Below are 17,392 nucleotides of genomic sequence, written 5' to 3' on the forward strand. Positions count from 1 at the left end.
TCAAAATTTCATTATTTTTCATCCTACTCTTATGTTTGCTCTTTTGTTAATCAATGCTTATTGCCTCTTCTTGGTGGTAACTGGTAAGAATGTCACTTTGTGGATCATGGGTTCAAACCTTTGTGTTAATGGGCTGATTTTTTTTTGTCAAGTTTATTGGCTCTAAAATTATTAAAAGAGATCTTAACCCCAAGCATATATGGTAGTCAAGGCCAGCCACAAGTTGCGACTGTACTCTGTTCCAGAGGATGTCACGGCTCTAATGCATACTCTCTAGCTAACCCAAAACCAGCACTTACCCTCACCGTACAGTAGAAACCGTCCCATCTGGCTGAAAAGTTAACCTGGCATGCATAACAAAATATACTTGCTGTTGGAGGGAGGGCACACAACTTGGCAAAAGGGAGCATACGATTATTGGAAGCTAATGGCTATGGTAGACACTGGAAAAGAGAGTAGTCTCCAATCTAGAAATTAGCAACTTAATCGAGCAATAACCAAAAGCTGATTAGAGCAAGAACCAAAAGCTGATTACAGCATGACATTAAATTGTGAAAACTTACAAATGGTTGATTGAACATAAATAAGGAAACATGAAAAATTAAACAGAGCACAAACTTTCGAAATAATAAATACAATCTCCGGGGGTGGTAGGTGTGGAGACAACCTCAAAAGATTTGGTATTGAGATCATGTAGCATGAGTGGTTCCAAGTAGTTACGACCATGGAGATATAACTTGTTCTTCTCCAGGATTGCTACGGGTAAGGGCATGAGACCGCATCTGTCGAACAAAGGAAAAGTATTGGTGAGATCTATAGAACACATTTGCTTCCATGTCTTTGAAGAAGAATCCAAGGACCATATGACTTGCGTTGGCCACGTTTTCTCGGAAGCGCACAAACAGTGATCAAGGATGAACAAGACTACGTTACTTGGGAGAGGTGCATCATCAGCAAAAGGAGCTTTACAGATGACTTGGAAAGTTTCAGTGTGGAGATCGAAAGACAAAACCTTTGTTTCTACACAGTCGGTGAGCCAATAGAGTGACCCGTCAAAATAGACTGGCTTCTGGAATCTGAGAATAGGATAAGGAGAAGAAGCGACAAGGTTCCTCCAGGAGTGGGTGCTAAAGTCGAAAACTTCACAAGTGGTAACATTGTCTAGTCCAAATTCGGATGAATTATACAACCAAACAGGCTTGTAAGTACCACTCAACTTGTCTTTACCAAATCCAAGCTCATAAATTGGGTCGCTGCCAAAGGGGGTTTCTTTGTCGATGATACGACGTTGCAGGGAGGAAAAAGGAAAACTTTGATGCCATCGAGTGGCGGGATTCACCACGACGTTGGGTGTGTCAATACAGAAGAGGCAAACCAGACCGTCGCAACTACCATAGCAAAGCAAGAGGTTAGGAAAAGGGAACTTGACAGTACGGTATATGCAAGAAGAAGAAGAGCCCAAGGCATGTTGAGCTACATCATCAGGAGGATCCTCGTAATAGGCTACGAAAAGGAGATCATGACCTCGTGATTGCCTGCGAAGGTTCAACTGCCTTGACTGGAAACTAGGGGAATCGATTGTGAATATCCACTTCTTGGACACAGACCTGAATCTCCGCAGAGATTCCACGGGAAGTCTCTCGAGTATGAGCTCTATCACATCGTGTGGTAGCACTTCCAATTCCACACTCGAGCTGGAGCCACGTCTTCTCTTATCAGAGCCATGTCTTTTCAAAATTGAGCCATGTCTTCTTTTCAACATTGTATCTTGCCTCTCTCACCTTATTGATGATCTGAGAGGGTCTTTATATATGCAGAGCAGCCGACCTATAAGCATTGAAAAAGGAAACATTTACATTATGAGAAAAGGAATTTTCCAAAACTTTTTTCTCCCAGTCGAATCTTAATTATCGAAAATCTCATCAATTTGAAATCAAAATTAATGAATAAAAGCTAAACATAATCACCTCACGCCATAGATCGCATCAAATGAGAATCGATTTCTGAATGAGGCTCTCACTAGAGGGATAGGTCGCATCGCAATCCCAGAACAACGTAATTAGTTAGTTTGCGGTTAAAATTCCATGTATTTCATACGGATCTATGGATTTTTGATGAATAATGAATGAAATAATCGAAAGAAAACTTATAACAGAAGGATAGAAACAAAATTGAGTGGCTGCGTGTACTTAGGGTTACATGCGACGAAATGTAGAAGATGAATATGAAAAGACCATTTTAACCTCAACTAAAACAGAAAATAAAAGAAAAAAGAGGCATTACACATTTAGGACACTTTATGGAGTTTATTTACATTTTAAGATAGGCGTGGACATTTTATCCGGACCCAAAGACCCGACCCGAAATCGACACGAAAAAACCCGGTTCGAATAGGTACCGACCCGATAAAATTATCCTATCGGGTCTTGTTGCAGAGGATCCGCGGATCTTGGACCCGACCCGACCCAAACCCGAAACCCGATAAGTACCTGAATTAATAATGTAAATTAAATAAAATGCATCAAAGGAGAGTCAAAGATAGGTTATTTGTGTAGAGAACATGGAGATCAACCACTAAGAGACAACAAATTGTTGTTGTATATCGCATAGTTTAATATATATACTCATTTTAATATAATAAAAACACAAATTTTGAATAAAATTTTGAATATTTTTGGATATAAATATTTTCAGATATTTTTTTGTATTTTAAGGTCTTTTTTAGATCGAACTCGACCCGAAACCAAACCAAATCCGAACTGATAAATTCTAATTACCCGAATGGATCTAACTATCTAAGACCCGACCCGATCCGGACCCGGCATGATCCGAACCGACCCGGAATCGAAAATTTGAAATTACCCTATCGGATCCTAAACTTTTAGACCCGAAATATCCAGATCCGAAAGGACCCGATCCGAACCCGATCCGACGACCCGAATGTCCAAGCTTACTTTAAGACACATCTTACTTGAATAACACATTCACGATTTTCAAGAAGCTTTCTAGACAAAAATATCATCTTCTCAACAAAACGAAGCTATGGAAAATCGTTGTTTAGTTGTTGTGTTTAGTTAATAGTACGTATTGTTAGCTATTAGTTTTTTGTTATTTTAATTTATTATTATTATTCATTTCATTCAATGTTTTTATTTGATTTTTCTTAAAATTAAAAATATATAAAATAAATATAATTATTACAATAAATTGTAATTTTTTCTACTACATTTTAAAATCCACTTTCATAGATAATTTTTTTATATTAAAATTATATAAAATGTACGGACATAAAAAATATGAACATGAATAGCTGAAAAAATAAAAAACTCTTATATATAAGTTATAGTAGACAATAGACGTGAATTTATTTTTTGTGGACAAGTTATAATAAATAATATATTGTTAATTTTATATTAAACTTTTGTTTCATGTTAAATGAACACACAATCAAAATTGTTTTTACCGTTTTTCACAAAACATATAGTTTCTTGTTTGTTTCTAATTTAAACCGGGTGTGACTGGTAACCATCAAGGAACACTATGAATGATTAGGAAAAGAATGAATAGGAATAAAATTTTGGGAACGATGAGAAATAAGGGTTCCTTATCAAAATTAACAAGGAACAAATTTGCATTATAATTCTCTACAAAAAAGGGAATGAGAAGGAATGAAGAGGAAAAAATATTCCTCACGAATGGTAACATTTTTGAGGAACATTAAGGAATGCAGTGTTCCTCTTCGTTCCCTTGATTACCATTCAGAGACAATCATTACGAAAATGTAGGTGAATATAGTTTAACCACCATCTGAGTTTTCTTTAAAAACTTAAATATGTGGATTGAAGAAAAATGGACACAAAAAATGTGGATGAGACAAATGTGGACACGAGTTCATGTGAGCGAACAAATGTAAAATATCCACTTCAAATAATTCGAGTAATGGTGCACTAAAAAAAGAATAATTCGAGTAATGGACTGGGGTTAGAGTTACAGTTACGTACATGACATGTAAGTTATAAACACTATTTGATTTGATTACATTTTATATGAATATGTGTGTCATCACTGTATGTGAAATGATAGAGGGATCATGGCTCATGGGTATTTACTGTTATTTTGCTTCTAAGGCTTCGAATGGTGACCATCGTTCCGCTCCGCCCCGCAGTTAACAATAACAAAAATCTTTACGTATACTATATATCTATATATTTTTATAACTGTTAGAACCGCACCGCAGTTGAACCGCTTGTTCCGCACCGCTCAAACCGCAGTCACCATTCAGAGCCTAAATTCACATAGACAAATTTTGTCTCTTCTCGTGTCCAAACCATTTTGTTCTCGTTATACACTAGACTTTCATCTAATCACTGTTCAACATTTGGATATTGTAAATGCATATATACATATATATATATATATATATATATATATACATAATATACGGTATGTCAACTTAAATACAAATGTCAGTGATGATCACATGTATATCATTTATGTTGAGTCATAAAAACATTCACTGATTCTCGACTATTTTCGCGTATTACCTGAAAACTAACCGTTTGTGCCAACCACTCTTTCCTCTTGGCAGTGGTCTAGAAAATTTTGCTGTTCTAAGCAAAATAATTCTTCTTTAAAATTCACTAATTCAATTGAGTTAGTTAAACTTTTCTTGCAGATTATTTAGTTTGTATTTTTATTAGATAATATTGTTTGTAATTTTTATTAGTGAGTTTTGATTGATTTTGAAGATTATTATGCAAATATAATTTTTTTAATATTGGATTCCGATTTAGGATTAAAGACAGTGTTAAGGCGTTTAAAGCATCATTAACCCAAAGACTCCTTTAAGGTCTTTTAAGTACTTTTTAAATAGTAAATGTTAGTTAAGAGACTTAGTTAAAAAAATTCAACATTTATGAGATCCAATGCTAGTCTCTTAATTAAAGATTCTTAATAAAAAAATTATTAAACATTTTAGGATCATCACATATTGGACAATAACATTGCACGCCTTTTATTATTACCATAAAGGTTACCAAAAAGGTTACAAATTATACAAGAGAATCCATAATATTTGTGTGGTTTAGCAAAAGATAGCATATACTTAGATTTATCTGAGCAAATCCTCTTATAGTAAGTTTAGTAGTACCTTTAGGACATGGGCAATTGTGCCTTCTGGCTTGGAAGCATATGAGACTTGGAACACTGCATTATGTCTGTTTGGATACATTTAATGGATTTTCTTTCACCAATACCTGCAGTTTTTACAGATTCTGAGAACCAGTCCTTCATCTTAGAGCATGATTATCGGGTGAGGATTTCTAAATTTTTTTTTGTTTTATCTGATTTAAAAATAAAAAAATTAAAACGAAACCAATCGCGGGCCGCCACGTGTCGTGGGGTCCATAAAATAGTGTAACAAATTGGCCAAGAGCGATCCATAACTAGCGACTTTGGTAACCATTTTTTTTAAAAAACGTAGGATCCACACCCTTATTTCATGCAGAAACCCATTGTGTTCCGCGATAAAGGTGCTCTTATCTTTGTCTAACCTCAGTGAAGGAACATTTATAACAAATGTTTTTCTTTAAATTACCTCAGCTAATTGTTTCTCAGTCGTCTCCACTCCTTAAAGGGTTTTCAAGAGTGGAGTAAGGTAATGGTAGACCTTTCTTTAACTATTGGTTTATAAGTTGTTCAGTGTGTACCTAAACCAAATTACAATTACTTGGTGTTTTTTCTTTGTTTCTTTTTTTTAGACTTTTATAAGAACGCTGAAATTATTATACTCTCAGACGTCGACAAAACAATACTCTCAGATGAACCATATAAAGCTACGTGCATCCCTATAACTAAGCGACATTAAATTAAGATTGACTCAACATTCCCCAGTTTGGTACGTGTTTTGGATAAAGCTAAAAAGTCCATTTCTTTATAAGATTGACTCAACATTAAATCTATAATTATCCTTTTAAAATTCAATTCATTTTTCTTCAGGTTTGATTATTTACATATTATGTATCCAAATACATTTGTTCAGGTTACAAATGGTTGATTGATACATAAATAAGGAAACATAAAAGATTAAACAGAGAACAAACTTTCGAAATAATAAATACAATCTCCGGGGGTGGTAGGTGTGGAGACAACCTCAAAAGATTTGGTATTGAGATCATGTAGCATGAGTGGTTCCAAGTAGTTACGACCATGGAGATATAACTTGTTCTTCTCCAGGATTGCTACGGGTAAGGGTATGGGACCGTATCTGTCGAACAAAGGAAAAGTATTGGTGAGATCTATAGAACACATTTGCTTCCATGTCTTTGAAGAAGAATCCAAAGACCATATGACTTGCGTTGGCCACGTTTTCTCAGAAGCGCACAAACAGTCATCAAGGATGAACAAGACTACGTTACTTGGGCGAGGTGCATCGGCAAAGGGAGTTTTACAGATGACTTGGAAAGTTTCAGTGTGGAGATCGAAAGACAAAACCTTTGTTTCTACACAGTCGGTGAGCCAATAGAGTGACCCGTCAAAATAGACTGGCTTCTGGAATCTGAGAATAGGATAAGGAGAAGAAGCGACAAGGTTCCTCCAGGAGTGGGTGCTAAAGTCAAAAACTTCACAAGTGGTAACATTGTCTAGTCCAAATTCGGATGAATTATACAACCAAACAGGCTTGTAAGTACCACTCAACTTGTCTTTACCAAATCCAAGCTCATAAGTTAGGTCGCCGCTGGCAAAGGGGGGTCCTTTGTCGATGATAAGGCGTTGCAGGGAGGAAAAAGGAAAACTCCGATGCCATCGAGTGGCCGGATTCACCACGACGTTGGGTGTGTGAATACAGAAGAAGCAAACCAGACCGTCGCAGCTACCATAGCAAAGCAAGACGTTCGGAAAAGGGAACTTGACAGTACGGTATATGCAAGAAGAAGAAGAGCCCAAGGCATGTTGAGCTACATCATCAGGAGGATCCTCGTAATAGGCTACGAAAAGGAGATCATGACCTCGTGATTGCCTGCGAAGGTTCAACTGCCTTGACTGGAAACGAGGGGAATCGATTGTGGATATCCACTTCTTGGACACAGACCTGAATCTCCGCAGAGATTCCACGGGAAGTCTCTCGAGTATGAGCTCTATCACATCGTGTGGTAGCACTTCCAATTCCACACTCAAGCTGGAGCTGGAGCTGGAGCCACGTCTTCTCTTATCAGAGCCATGTCTTTTCAAAATTGAGCCATGTCTTTTTTTCAACATTGTATCTTTCTTGCCTCTCTCACCTTATTGATGATCTGAGAGTGTCTTTATATATGCAGAGCAGCCGACCTGTAAGCATTGGAAAAAAGGAAACATTTACATTAAGAGAAAAGGAATTTTCCAAAACTTTTTTCTCCCAGTCGAATCTTAATTATCGAAAATCTCATCAATTTGAAATAAAAATTAATGAATAAAAGCTAAACATAATCACCTCACGCCATAGATCGCATCAAATGAGAATCGATTTCTGAATGAGGCTCTCACTAGAGGGATAGGTCGCATCTCAATCCCAGAACAACGTAATTAGTTAGTTTGCGGTTAAAATTCCATGTATTTCATACGGATCTATGGATTTTTGATGAATAATGAATGAAATAATCGGAAGAAAACTTATAACAAAAGGATAGAAACAAAATTGAGTGGCTGCGTGTACTTAGGGTTACATGCGACGAAACGTAGAAGATGAATATGAAAAGACCATTTTGACCTCAATTAAAACAGAAAATAAAAGAAAAAAATACATCTCGAAGCACATTCTATTACATTTAAATTGTAATAAAGGCACATTTCACTTGTGCTTTGTCTTTTATACCCTTCATCTTAGTCAACTACAAATTTTATTCTTTTTATGTTTTGTCTTAATGAAATTGACCCTTCTCAACCTAAACTATCTTCGTCTTTATCTTCTCTCTCAAACAATCTCGATTCGAATACAAAAGATAAAAAGGTGTCATTTTTTTTATTTATAAACCCCAGAATTGAAATTCGTCGATTTCAGTTGGATGTGTCGAAGAATGGAACGAGAAAGATCTGATTCTAGATAAATAGGTTTCTTTTGGTGTGTAGCAATCGTCGAGAGTTTGAGGCTAAGGGGAGAGCTTTGGGGATGGGAGTGGTGGAGGATGTAAAGAAGCCGAAGCGGTACAGATGGGTTACAAATCCTTCCAGAACTTGTTCAGATGTACTCTGTTCCAGAGAATGTCACGGCTCTAATGCATACTCTCTAGCTAACCCAAAACCAGCACTTACCCTTTGAAATCACAACTAATGAATAAAAGGTAAATATAATCAAAATCACCTCACGCCATCAAACTAATGAATTGTGATCGCAATTCACTCGAACTGGTTCTGTATTTGGTATAAGAAACATTGAACCGGTTTTGAAATATTAATCGAACCGGGGTTTTGTGTTGTCTCCTCCAAAGGAAAGAAAGCCCTAAGAAAAGGAATGAAGATGATAGGAAGATTGATTCCTTTTCATCGTAAAGCTTTTCAGCCTCGAATCGCATTATTTCTCTCCTCTTCCGCCTTCTCTGTTCTCATTAACGTTTCGTACAATGAGAGATTGGGAAGTGGCCTCGTCGATATCAAGAAAGATGATGCTGTTGCTCTGTTTCAAACCATGATTCAATCTCGTCCTCTTCCTAGTCTCGTTGATTTCAGTAGATTGTTTAGTGGCATTGCCAGAACAAAACAGTATGATCTCGTGTTGTCTCTCTGCAAGCAGATGGAATCGAACACATAACCACTACACTCTGAGTATAGTCATCAATTGCTTCTGCCGGCGTAGTAAACTTGGATTTGCTTTTTCTGTGATGGGGAAGATGTTGAAGCTTGGGTTTGAGCCCGGCAGTCACGTTCTCTACTTTGATTAACGGATTATGCCTCAAGGGTCTACTCTCTGAAGCTGTTGAGTTAGTTGATCGTATGGTTGAAACTGAACATGTACCAGATCTCAAACACACTTGTCAATGGACTTTGTCTCAAGGATAAAGTGTCTCAAGCAGTGGATTTAATAGATCGGATGGTGGATAATGGATGTCAACCCGATGGAGCTACATACGGTCCGGTTTTGAACAGAATGTGTAAGTCAGGGAACACTGCCTCGGCCTTGGATCTGCTCAGGAAGATGGAAGATCGAAAGATCAAGCTCGATGCAGTCACATACAATATCATCATTGACAGTCTTTGCAAAGATGGGAGCCTCGACGATGCACTCAGCCTTTTCAATGAAATGGAAACCAAAGGTATCAAACCAAATGTCTTTACCTACAACTCTCTCATTAGAGGCTTCTGTAGTGCTGGAAGATGGGATGATGGTGCACCGTTGCTGAGGGATATGATCACAAGGGGAATCACCCCCACCGTCATCACTTTCAATTCTTTGATTGATAGTTTTGTGAAAGAGGGAAAAGCTTACCGAGGCTAAAGAGTTGTACAATGAGATGATCACAAGAGGCATAGATCCTGACACAGGGATGCGATCCTGATATCTTGACGCTTGATATCCTTATAAACGGATACTGTAAGGCTAAACGGGTTGATGAAGGTATGAGACTTTTCCGCAAAATGTCTCTGAGAAGAGTGGTTGCCGATACAGTCACTTATAAAACTCTCGTCCAAGGCTTTTGTCAATCGGGAAAAATTAATGCTGCCAAAGAACTCTTCCAAGAGATGGTCTCTGAAGGTGCTCATCCTGATATTATGACTTACGGTATTTTGCTGGATGGGTTGTGTGACAATGGAGAAGTAGAAGAGGCTTTGGGAATACTTGATAAAATGCACAAGAGTAAGACGGAACTTGACATTGGTATCTATAATATCATCATTCACGGGATGTGCAATGCAAGTAAAGTAGATGATGCTTGGGATCTATTCTGTAGCCTCCCTCTTAGAGGAGTGAAGCCTAATGTCAAAACATACACCGTAATGATTTCCGGATTATGCAAGAAAGGCTCGCTCTCTGAAGCTGGCATGTTGTTTAGGAAAATGGGAGAGGATGGTATTGTGCCAAATGATTGTACGTACAACACACTAATCCGAGCTCATCTCCGAGGTGGTGGTGACTTAGCAACATCAGCTAAACTCATTGAAGAAATGAAGAGTTGTGGGTTTTCTTCAGATGCTTCCACCGTAAAGATGGTTATGGATATGCTCTCGAGTGGTGAATTGGACAAAAGCTTTCTAAATATGCTTTCTGGTCCGTTTGGAGCCAAATCATCATTGTTAGATTAAAATAAATCTTCTTGGAAGAAGTTGGTGAGCCTTGTCGGAAGAGGAGAGATATGTATTTTGCTGATATGCTTTCTTAGAATGTTTGGATCTTATCTGCAATACACAAAGTCTCGGTTAATAATATATGAGGTACTTGGACTTTTTAGTATAAACTAAGTATGTTTGCTTACATCTAAGCAGATCTTTGGCTGTCTTCTCCTTTTTATGTCGCTTTGTTTCTTCTCTTTTGTCATTGATTCATTGTCAGTGTATAATTTTTCATTGTTTCAGTTGAGCATATGTGTCTTGACAAATGCTGAAGCTTGATAGGCAGTAACACTATGGTATTACTTTTCAACATTTGTCTGAGGATCATTCTTATTAAATAGTTGATTGTTGTACTACAATGGCCAGAAACACAAACTAATAGCCGTGTTATATAAACCACTAGTTGAACTTGAACTATCAATTCAGACGTTACGTTGTTCCGAACAATGATGGTAGTACTAACATACAGACAAGAACTAGTTATGAGATTGGAAGATACATTAAATATGAATTCGAACCACTGGTCTATTTTTTAAAACAGTATTTAGGCAAAATATATTAGATTTTGTAAAATTAGCCATAAAGCGAAACAAGATTAAAGAATGCAAACGGTACGTTTTGGTCACTACTCACCAGAGGATCCAATGCACATCACATTACGATTGTTTCATTCATTTTCAAACAATTGCAGTTCAAACTTTGGTTATGGATTCTTCCTCCCAGCATTGTCTGTCCTACCATTTTTTTGATTCATTATAAATCATCTAGTCTCTATAACACGATATAAACGTTATTCTAAAGTTATAGTTTCTTTGAGGAACGGTATGGATATCAATAGATAATAATGTCATATGATGCACTTTTGATTATATTAATTTAGTCTAGAAATTATGGTCTCATCATGTTTTTGTTTACAATATACATAAGACAAACTTGAAACAAAACAAAAAGTCTGATCACAAACTTTTTAGCTAATTAACGGTAAAAAAAACCATCTTTGCTTGCCAGATTATTCAACTTAATTTCATCCCAGAAAATAGTTTATGTGGTGTGTGGGTACAAAAGGACAAGCAAGAAAGCTTTTAAAGCAAAATCTGTGCAATGCTTTCTACAAAAGATGAGCCTAAATAATAAAAAATTGCTATGGAAAAGAGAAAAAGGTTTAAATGATTTACCAGACAAAAAGGTTATCAAATCTTTGTTAAAAATCTAAATTTCTAAAGTAAAAATGACACTACTTTCATTGGTAACCAAATTGAAGGATATCATCCAAACTATTAAACAATAACATAATTTAATAGAATTTTATGTATGAGATTTGAGTAAGCTGTGAATAACACAAATATGAACATATCAAACGATTTGAAAATAATACTCAATTTTCAGTTTTTATAGTTGATTATATCTCTGTTTCTTGACAAATGAATATTAATATGCAAGATCGAATATCAATTGTCTAATAATACATAAGAAACTTTAAATTTTGGAATTCAAAAATATTTATATATATGTATGAACTAAAAATATTATTGTTCACTTGTCAATTCGAATTGACAACATGTATCCATCTGTATTCCAAACTAGCATATATTAAATTAGTTATATACAATTTTTTGAAAATATATTATAAATCAAAGACACTTAACCAAACTAAATAGGAATTTTCTTGTTAAGACCCTACTTATTAATTGAAACCTCAGATTCATACGAAAACCACGATAATTCAATGAAACCTTTAAAATCCAAAGTTCATTGAGTGAGAACCATTGGATCATCACTTATTCAATAAAAAAAAGAGCTATAATGATTAATGTAACTAACAAAGTTAATAAGATTTCCATCTAATATAGAATCATAAAATAATTATAGTTCAATTAAAAGCAATAAATAAAATCTAATATACCCAAAAGACAACTGAACCAAACCAATTGTTTATAAACAAAATAAGTGTCTAAAAAATAAATGTCTATTTAAGAATCAACTATTTATTTTTTCAAACTTAAAAAAAATATTAAAAAATTTAAAACTTACAGAAAATAGAAATATTAGTAAACTTTTATTAATTATGTATTTTAAAGAATATATTTTCGCATATGAATATGTCATAATCACTTAGACTTTGAAATTTGAATGATATAACAACAGAAATGAAGAGTAACCTATATTCTTTAAGATTTCTTTAAAAAAAATATCTTTCATGAGAAATAGTTTTTTTTTTCTATTTCGTTCTTTCTCGTTAATTTGTTTGTAGAGAATTATAAAATAAATTTGTTAGCTATTAATTTTGATAATGCGTCACTATTCTTAAAAATTTATTCTTATTTATTTTTCCTATCCATTCCTGTTAAATTCTTGTCATTCCTATTATGGTTAGCGGTTACAGTAAATCAATAAAAATAGTTGATTAAATTTCGGCGATAATTCGAGACTGTTATTCTCCAGTAACATTTTTTTCCATGAAAATGTCAAAGAAAGATGAAACTCTCTAATGTGACAAGAGAGTTCTCAAATGAGTCGATAGGGGTAGATACTTCATTATCTCCAGCTGCACCGCAACTCAGCCACTGATGATGATCCGACCCGTTCTTATTAGGCTCAGGTCTCACCCGACCCAGAGACAGATTTGCTCTGCCACTGTCCGTACAATAATGATCCCGAGTCGGACCTATCATGACTGACCTGGACCTTCTCCTCCCGGATCTTTTATTCGGGTCTCTCTGACCCGTACCCGAAGGCACCAGCCTCACCGAGCCAGCTTCTTCTTCTCCTCCTCCTTCCGCGTTTCTCTTACGGGGCGACATATCGGTTATCCGGGTTGGGTAATTATGAACCATGACCCGGTTCCGAGATTTCTCCGGGGATCTTTGTCTCACTCCTTGCAGTTTCCTCTGTTTCGCTTCCTCCTCATTGCACTCATTCACGATAGAAAGCAGGCTCTCGCTCAAACTGCAAATTTCTGAAACTTCTGATCCTTTCTCCAGTTCAACCAAACCGTTCTCCGTTAAACCAGGGTCTGGAGCTACGTTGACAGCTCCGGGTTTCTTCTCCTTGCCTTCTGGAATCTTGTTCGACGTCGTGTTGTCAGTTACCAATGTGGTTTCAGACAAGACTTCTTTGACTACTGTCTCTTCTTCAACGACGGATGGAGGCGGTGATGTGCTCTTGCCGGAGATGGAATCATCTTTCTGGTCGGCGGTGGGGAAGCTGACGCAACAACCCATAACAGAGGACAGAGGTGAGAGCTTTGGGTATTTATTGAAGTGAGAGCTGTGGGTATTTATTGGCTAATTTAGCCTAACTTTCTTCATTAAATAAAAATTTCATAACAGTGAAATTAATAATTTTTTAATGACCATTTTTGCTTTAACCTGTAAATCCTGGAAAAAATAATAGCAACTCTTAAAGAAATCACAGGCATACGCCGACACCTTTTTTACGATTAGATTTAAATTTCACGTTTTAGAATTTATAACCAACTTTGTCTTTACACGTACTATAGTAAAGCATGCAGTACTAGTCGAGAAAAGAAAAGGAAAGCGTGCAGATTATTTAAGACGGTAATTTTGCTGGCTCTTGCTGGCGCAGTTGAAAGTTAACATTAACAATATTAACTTTCAGTTTCAAACAAAAAGAAAATTAAATAAATTGAACGTTTAATTTTAGTTATTAATAAATATTCTCTGTTGACCAAAAAACAAAGAAATAAAACAGTTTTACCATTTATGTTTGTATCTTCTTATGTCTGGAAATCTATTAGGAGATGCCATGTGTTTAAATTGGATAAGTGAGGAGAGCAAGTCCAGTCATAGAATCTTAACCAAGATAATTAAACAAAAATATTATATTTTAATATAATTTAGTTATTTATATAAATTTAATATAAAAAGAAAAAGAAACCAATTAAAAATAACAAAGATTTTAGAAGTATTTCATGAATATCTTATAAATCATTAATTGAGATACTCTTCTTTTTTTCTTTTTCATTTGTTTTTATTTTCTTAGATGAAAAACTCTAGAGGAGAACTTCCCTTGGAGGTGCTCTGATAGATGTGGAGCGCTGGCGTTAACAGTAACGACTCTAAGCTTCACACCCTTCATTCCTATCGCTTTCTCCGTTGATGAGTGTGAGAACCCATAAAGTTGAGGTAAAACCACAGTTTCACCAATTGTTTTTAATCATCGATTTGATCTATGTTCTTTTTATTTGTTGTGAACTTTGTTACAGCCTGTAAAAGGGCAAGCATTACTTACAAGTAGTAAGACCAAACAAGATGTTAAACCTTCCTTGGTTTCTCCACCATCATCGATCATGGCGTCTAGATCTCCATCCCTTAACCAAAAAACATCAAGACGTGTTGCTTCGTTGGTTGAAGATATAGAAAATGCTAACATAGAAACAACAAACATCTCAAGTTCGAGCTGCGATACTAGCAAATGGAACGGAAATTTCAATCACATGCTCGAGCTTCGAAGGAAGATTATCACATTTAGGGGCATCATTGACCTTCCGCCTCTCACCGGTTATCGTTCCATAACCAATGTCAGTTTACGTGGGATAATATTTTATCAAGAACTGATATACCTAGATATTTTGTTGATCTTATCTTCCTACATATTTTGTGCCTATTGGTAGATGGTGATGCGTACCATGGAAGATCTTCACAAGCTTTGTCCTGAGATTGTTGAGAGTTCGTGTCTCCTGGATATAAGACATGCAGATACTGATAAGGTTCCATGCAGAATTCATCTCATGACTAAGTTACATTAATTAAGCTCTAACAAACTTTTTTCTTTTCCTTTGATCAAAACTGCTCTAGCAACAGTTGCTTGACCAATTTTACAACACTTTGAAATCAATTGGAGATTCATGGATCGATGACCACGAATGGATCGCCAAATCCAAGTACAGGAACAGTAATAGTCTTGGGAAGAATCTGTCCGATGGACTTGGTAATCATTCCAAAAAGTTTTATGCAACTCTTTTTTTTCTGAACAATGATTTCATTAAACAAGAAGTTCTACAGGTGAGGAGTGTAGTCAACAAGTAACTTCTTTGCTAAGGCGTCGACTGACATGTTGCCGGATCGAAAAATGTAAAGAAAAAGAGATAGTTATAATTCAATTCATGTATATGTTGTAGGATCTTATTGAGTTTCTTGCAGTGGGAAAAGTTTTAGCTGCATTAGATGGACTTATTACAGGGAGCAACGAGATGCTCAACATGACTGAGATCAACATTGAGGAAAAGAAGCCAAAGGTTAATACTCCTTCTCAGAGTAAAACACCTAGCAAGCGAGCCTCATTGCCATCAGAATCATTCACTAAGCAACCGATCACACCAAGAACGGTGCTGCATCCATCTAGTAAAGTTAGAGACATTAAAATCTCTGCTTCAAATCTTCCAAGACATATGAGAATGCAAGCGCTTGTAGTACTGATTCCCATCAATGTGAAGAAACTCACTATCAAAAAGAGGATGTGCCAGAAAGAAGCTCAGAGCAATGATGGTGATGGTGATAATGAGAGTGTAAAGAAGAAACAGAAGAGTGAAACAGAGAGGATAGAGAAGATGGAGAAAGCAAATGAAGCAACCCCTGAGGATAAAAGCTACTCAAAAGTTTCAGAGGAATCTGAAACTGTTCCGGAATCTTTGGCTCTAACTCCTCCACTTCCAGGGAATGCTGCACTACCGTCACTTCAACCACTTCCAATGACTGCTGAAAGAGGACAAGCTGCACCTCCTAAACCTCCAGGGGTTGCAACACCACTGCCACCACCACCACTTTTAAAGGCTCCAGGAAAAGGATCAGGGTCTCCACCACCTCCACCACCTCGCTTGGGAGCCAAGAAAGCAACTGGTAAACTGAAGAGATCAACCAAACTAGGGGAACTCTACAGATTCCTCAAGGCGAAAATCGAAGGTAAGGATCCAAAACCAAGATCACGTGGAGTAGGAGGAGGAGGAAGCAAAGGCGTTGGTGGAAAGCAAGGAATGGCTGATGCTCTTGCTGAGATAAAAAAGAAGTAAAACCACATAACATTCTTATAAACAACAAGGGTATAAAACTGATACTTGGCTTAATGTTTTTTGGTAACACAGGTCACCTTATTTTCAGCAAATAGAAGCAGATGTGAAAATGTATATGAAAGCAATCAATGAGCTTAAAGCAGAGATCTCCAGTTTCAAGAGTAAGGACATGACTGAGCTTCAGAGATTCCACTTGTACATAGAATCAGTTCTTGAGAAACTAACAGATGAAAGACAGGTAAGTGACAACAAGAGAAGTGTTAGATATGTACCTAATTATTTTGTGATGACATGAAAGATGTTTGAACTTTGTTAGGTTCTAGCCAGATGTGAAGGGTTCCCGGAGGATAAACTTGATGCTATAAGAATGGCTTCTGCGTTGCACTCAAAGCTGCAGGGTATGATCAACGAGCTCAAGAACTGGAAGATTGAGTCTCCTGCGAACCTACTCTTTGACAAGACTGAACGTTACTTTTCAAAGGCAAGTCATAGGAATTGCTATGGTTGTTTCTTCTTCCACACGTAATGAATTGATATCTGAAGAGTAATGATGAAAACAGATCAGAAGAGAGATTGAGACTCTAGACCAGATCAAAGCAGAAGATGAAAAGACGTTCAAGAGACATAACATCCCTTTCGACTTCAGTATCCTTACTCGGATCAAAGAATCAATGGTTGATATCTCATCAGGTTGCATTGAACTTGCGTTAAAGGTAGGAGGACTAACTGCAAGATATAAAACCTTTAAAACTTACAACATACATTTGATCAAACGTTATTAAACGGAATCTCTTGGTTTTAAAACTCACAGGAAAAAAGAGAAGCAAAGATCGCATCGCATACTGCAGACTCACGCAAGGCAAAGAGTAGCATGATCAAGAATAAGACTCTAGGATTTGCTAAAACGTTGTGGAAAGCATTTCATTTTGCATACAAAGTTTACATATTTGCTGGTGGACATGACGACCGAGCTGATAAGCTTACTAGAGAGTTGGGTAGTGAGATTGAATTAGTCCTCAAAAACCAATGACTCACGACTTCAAAATATATAACAATTTGTAAGAA

The 17,392-nt window shown here is 36.4% G+C and overlaps 3 protein-coding genes and 1 pseudogene across 4 annotated transcripts; 2 read left to right on the plus strand and 2 right to left on the minus strand.

Moving 5' to 3' along the window:
• Nucleotides 1-518: 518 nt before the first annotated feature.
• Nucleotides 519-2,224, minus strand: LOC106420164 (F-box protein At1g11270-like). Its single transcript, XM_013861006.3, has 2 exons — nucleotides 1,968-2,224; nucleotides 519-1,827 (listed from the first exon to the last, which is right to left on the minus strand). The coding sequence occupies exon 2, from the start codon at nucleotides 1,760-1,762 to the stop codon at nucleotides 602-604; it is 1,161 nt and encodes a 386-aa protein (XP_013716460.2). The 5' UTR covers nucleotides 1,763-1,827; nucleotides 1,968-2,224; the 3' UTR covers nucleotides 519-601.
• A 5,653-nt stretch (nucleotides 2,225-7,877) lies between these two features.
• LOC106419905 lies at nucleotides 7,878-10,668 on the plus strand (annotated as a pseudogene).
• A 1,285-nt stretch (nucleotides 10,669-11,953) lies between these two features.
• BNAA09G47940D lies at nucleotides 11,954-13,711 on the minus strand. Its single transcript, XM_013860902.3, has one exon. The coding sequence runs from the start codon at nucleotides 13,518-13,520 to the stop codon at nucleotides 12,765-12,767; it is 756 nt and encodes a 251-aa protein (XP_013716356.1). The 5' UTR covers nucleotides 13,521-13,711; the 3' UTR covers nucleotides 11,954-12,764.
• A 452-nt stretch (nucleotides 13,712-14,163) lies between these two features.
• On the plus strand, nucleotides 14,164-17,388 carry LOC106420205 (uncharacterized protein At4g04980-like). Of its 2 annotated transcripts, none has more exons than XM_013861055.3 (10): nucleotides 14,164-14,444; nucleotides 14,525-14,839; nucleotides 14,933-15,028; nucleotides 15,117-15,249; nucleotides 15,324-15,392; nucleotides 15,462-16,323; nucleotides 16,400-16,565; nucleotides 16,644-16,808; nucleotides 16,888-17,040; nucleotides 17,139-17,388. In XM_013861055.3, the coding sequence occupies exons 1-10, from the start codon at nucleotides 14,418-14,420 to the stop codon at nucleotides 17,355-17,357; spliced, it is 2,205 nt and encodes a 734-aa protein (XP_013716509.1). In that variant the 5' UTR covers nucleotides 14,164-14,417; the 3' UTR covers nucleotides 17,358-17,388. The 2 variants fall into 2 exon arrangements, with proteins under 2 accessions (XP_013716509.1, XP_013716510.1); XM_013861056.3 differs by having other exon boundaries at nucleotides 15,123-15,249.
• Nucleotides 17,389-17,392: the final 4 nt, after the last annotated feature.

This window comes from Brassica napus, chromosome A9 (assembly GCF_020379485.1).
Source record: "Brassica napus cultivar Da-Ae chromosome A9, Da-Ae, whole genome shotgun sequence".
In the NCBI taxonomy this organism is placed as follows: Eukaryota; Viridiplantae; Streptophyta; class Magnoliopsida; order Brassicales; family Brassicaceae; genus Brassica; species Brassica napus.

Excerpts from the sequence above, each read along its gene's own strand:
- LOC106420164 (XM_013861006.3), bottom strand. The coding sequence starts at position 1,762 with ATGTTGAAAAGAAGACATGGCTCAATTTTGAAAAGACATGGCTCTGAT.
- BNAA09G47940D (XM_013860902.3), bottom strand. The coding sequence starts at position 13,520 with ATGGGTTGTTGCGTCAGCTTCCCCACCGCCGACCAGAAAGATGATTCC.
- LOC106420205 (XM_013861055.3), top strand. The coding sequence starts at position 14,418 with ATGAGTGTGAGAACCCATAAAGTTGAG. Across the intron at positions 15,250-15,323 it reads GAATCTGTCCGATGGACTTG|GTGAGGAGTGTAGTCAACAA; the intron begins GTAATCATTCCA and ends GAAGTTCTACAG. Across the intron at positions 16,566-16,643 it reads AACTAACAGATGAAAGACAG|GTTCTAGCCAGATGTGAAGG; the intron begins GTAAGTGACAAC and ends GAACTTTGTTAG.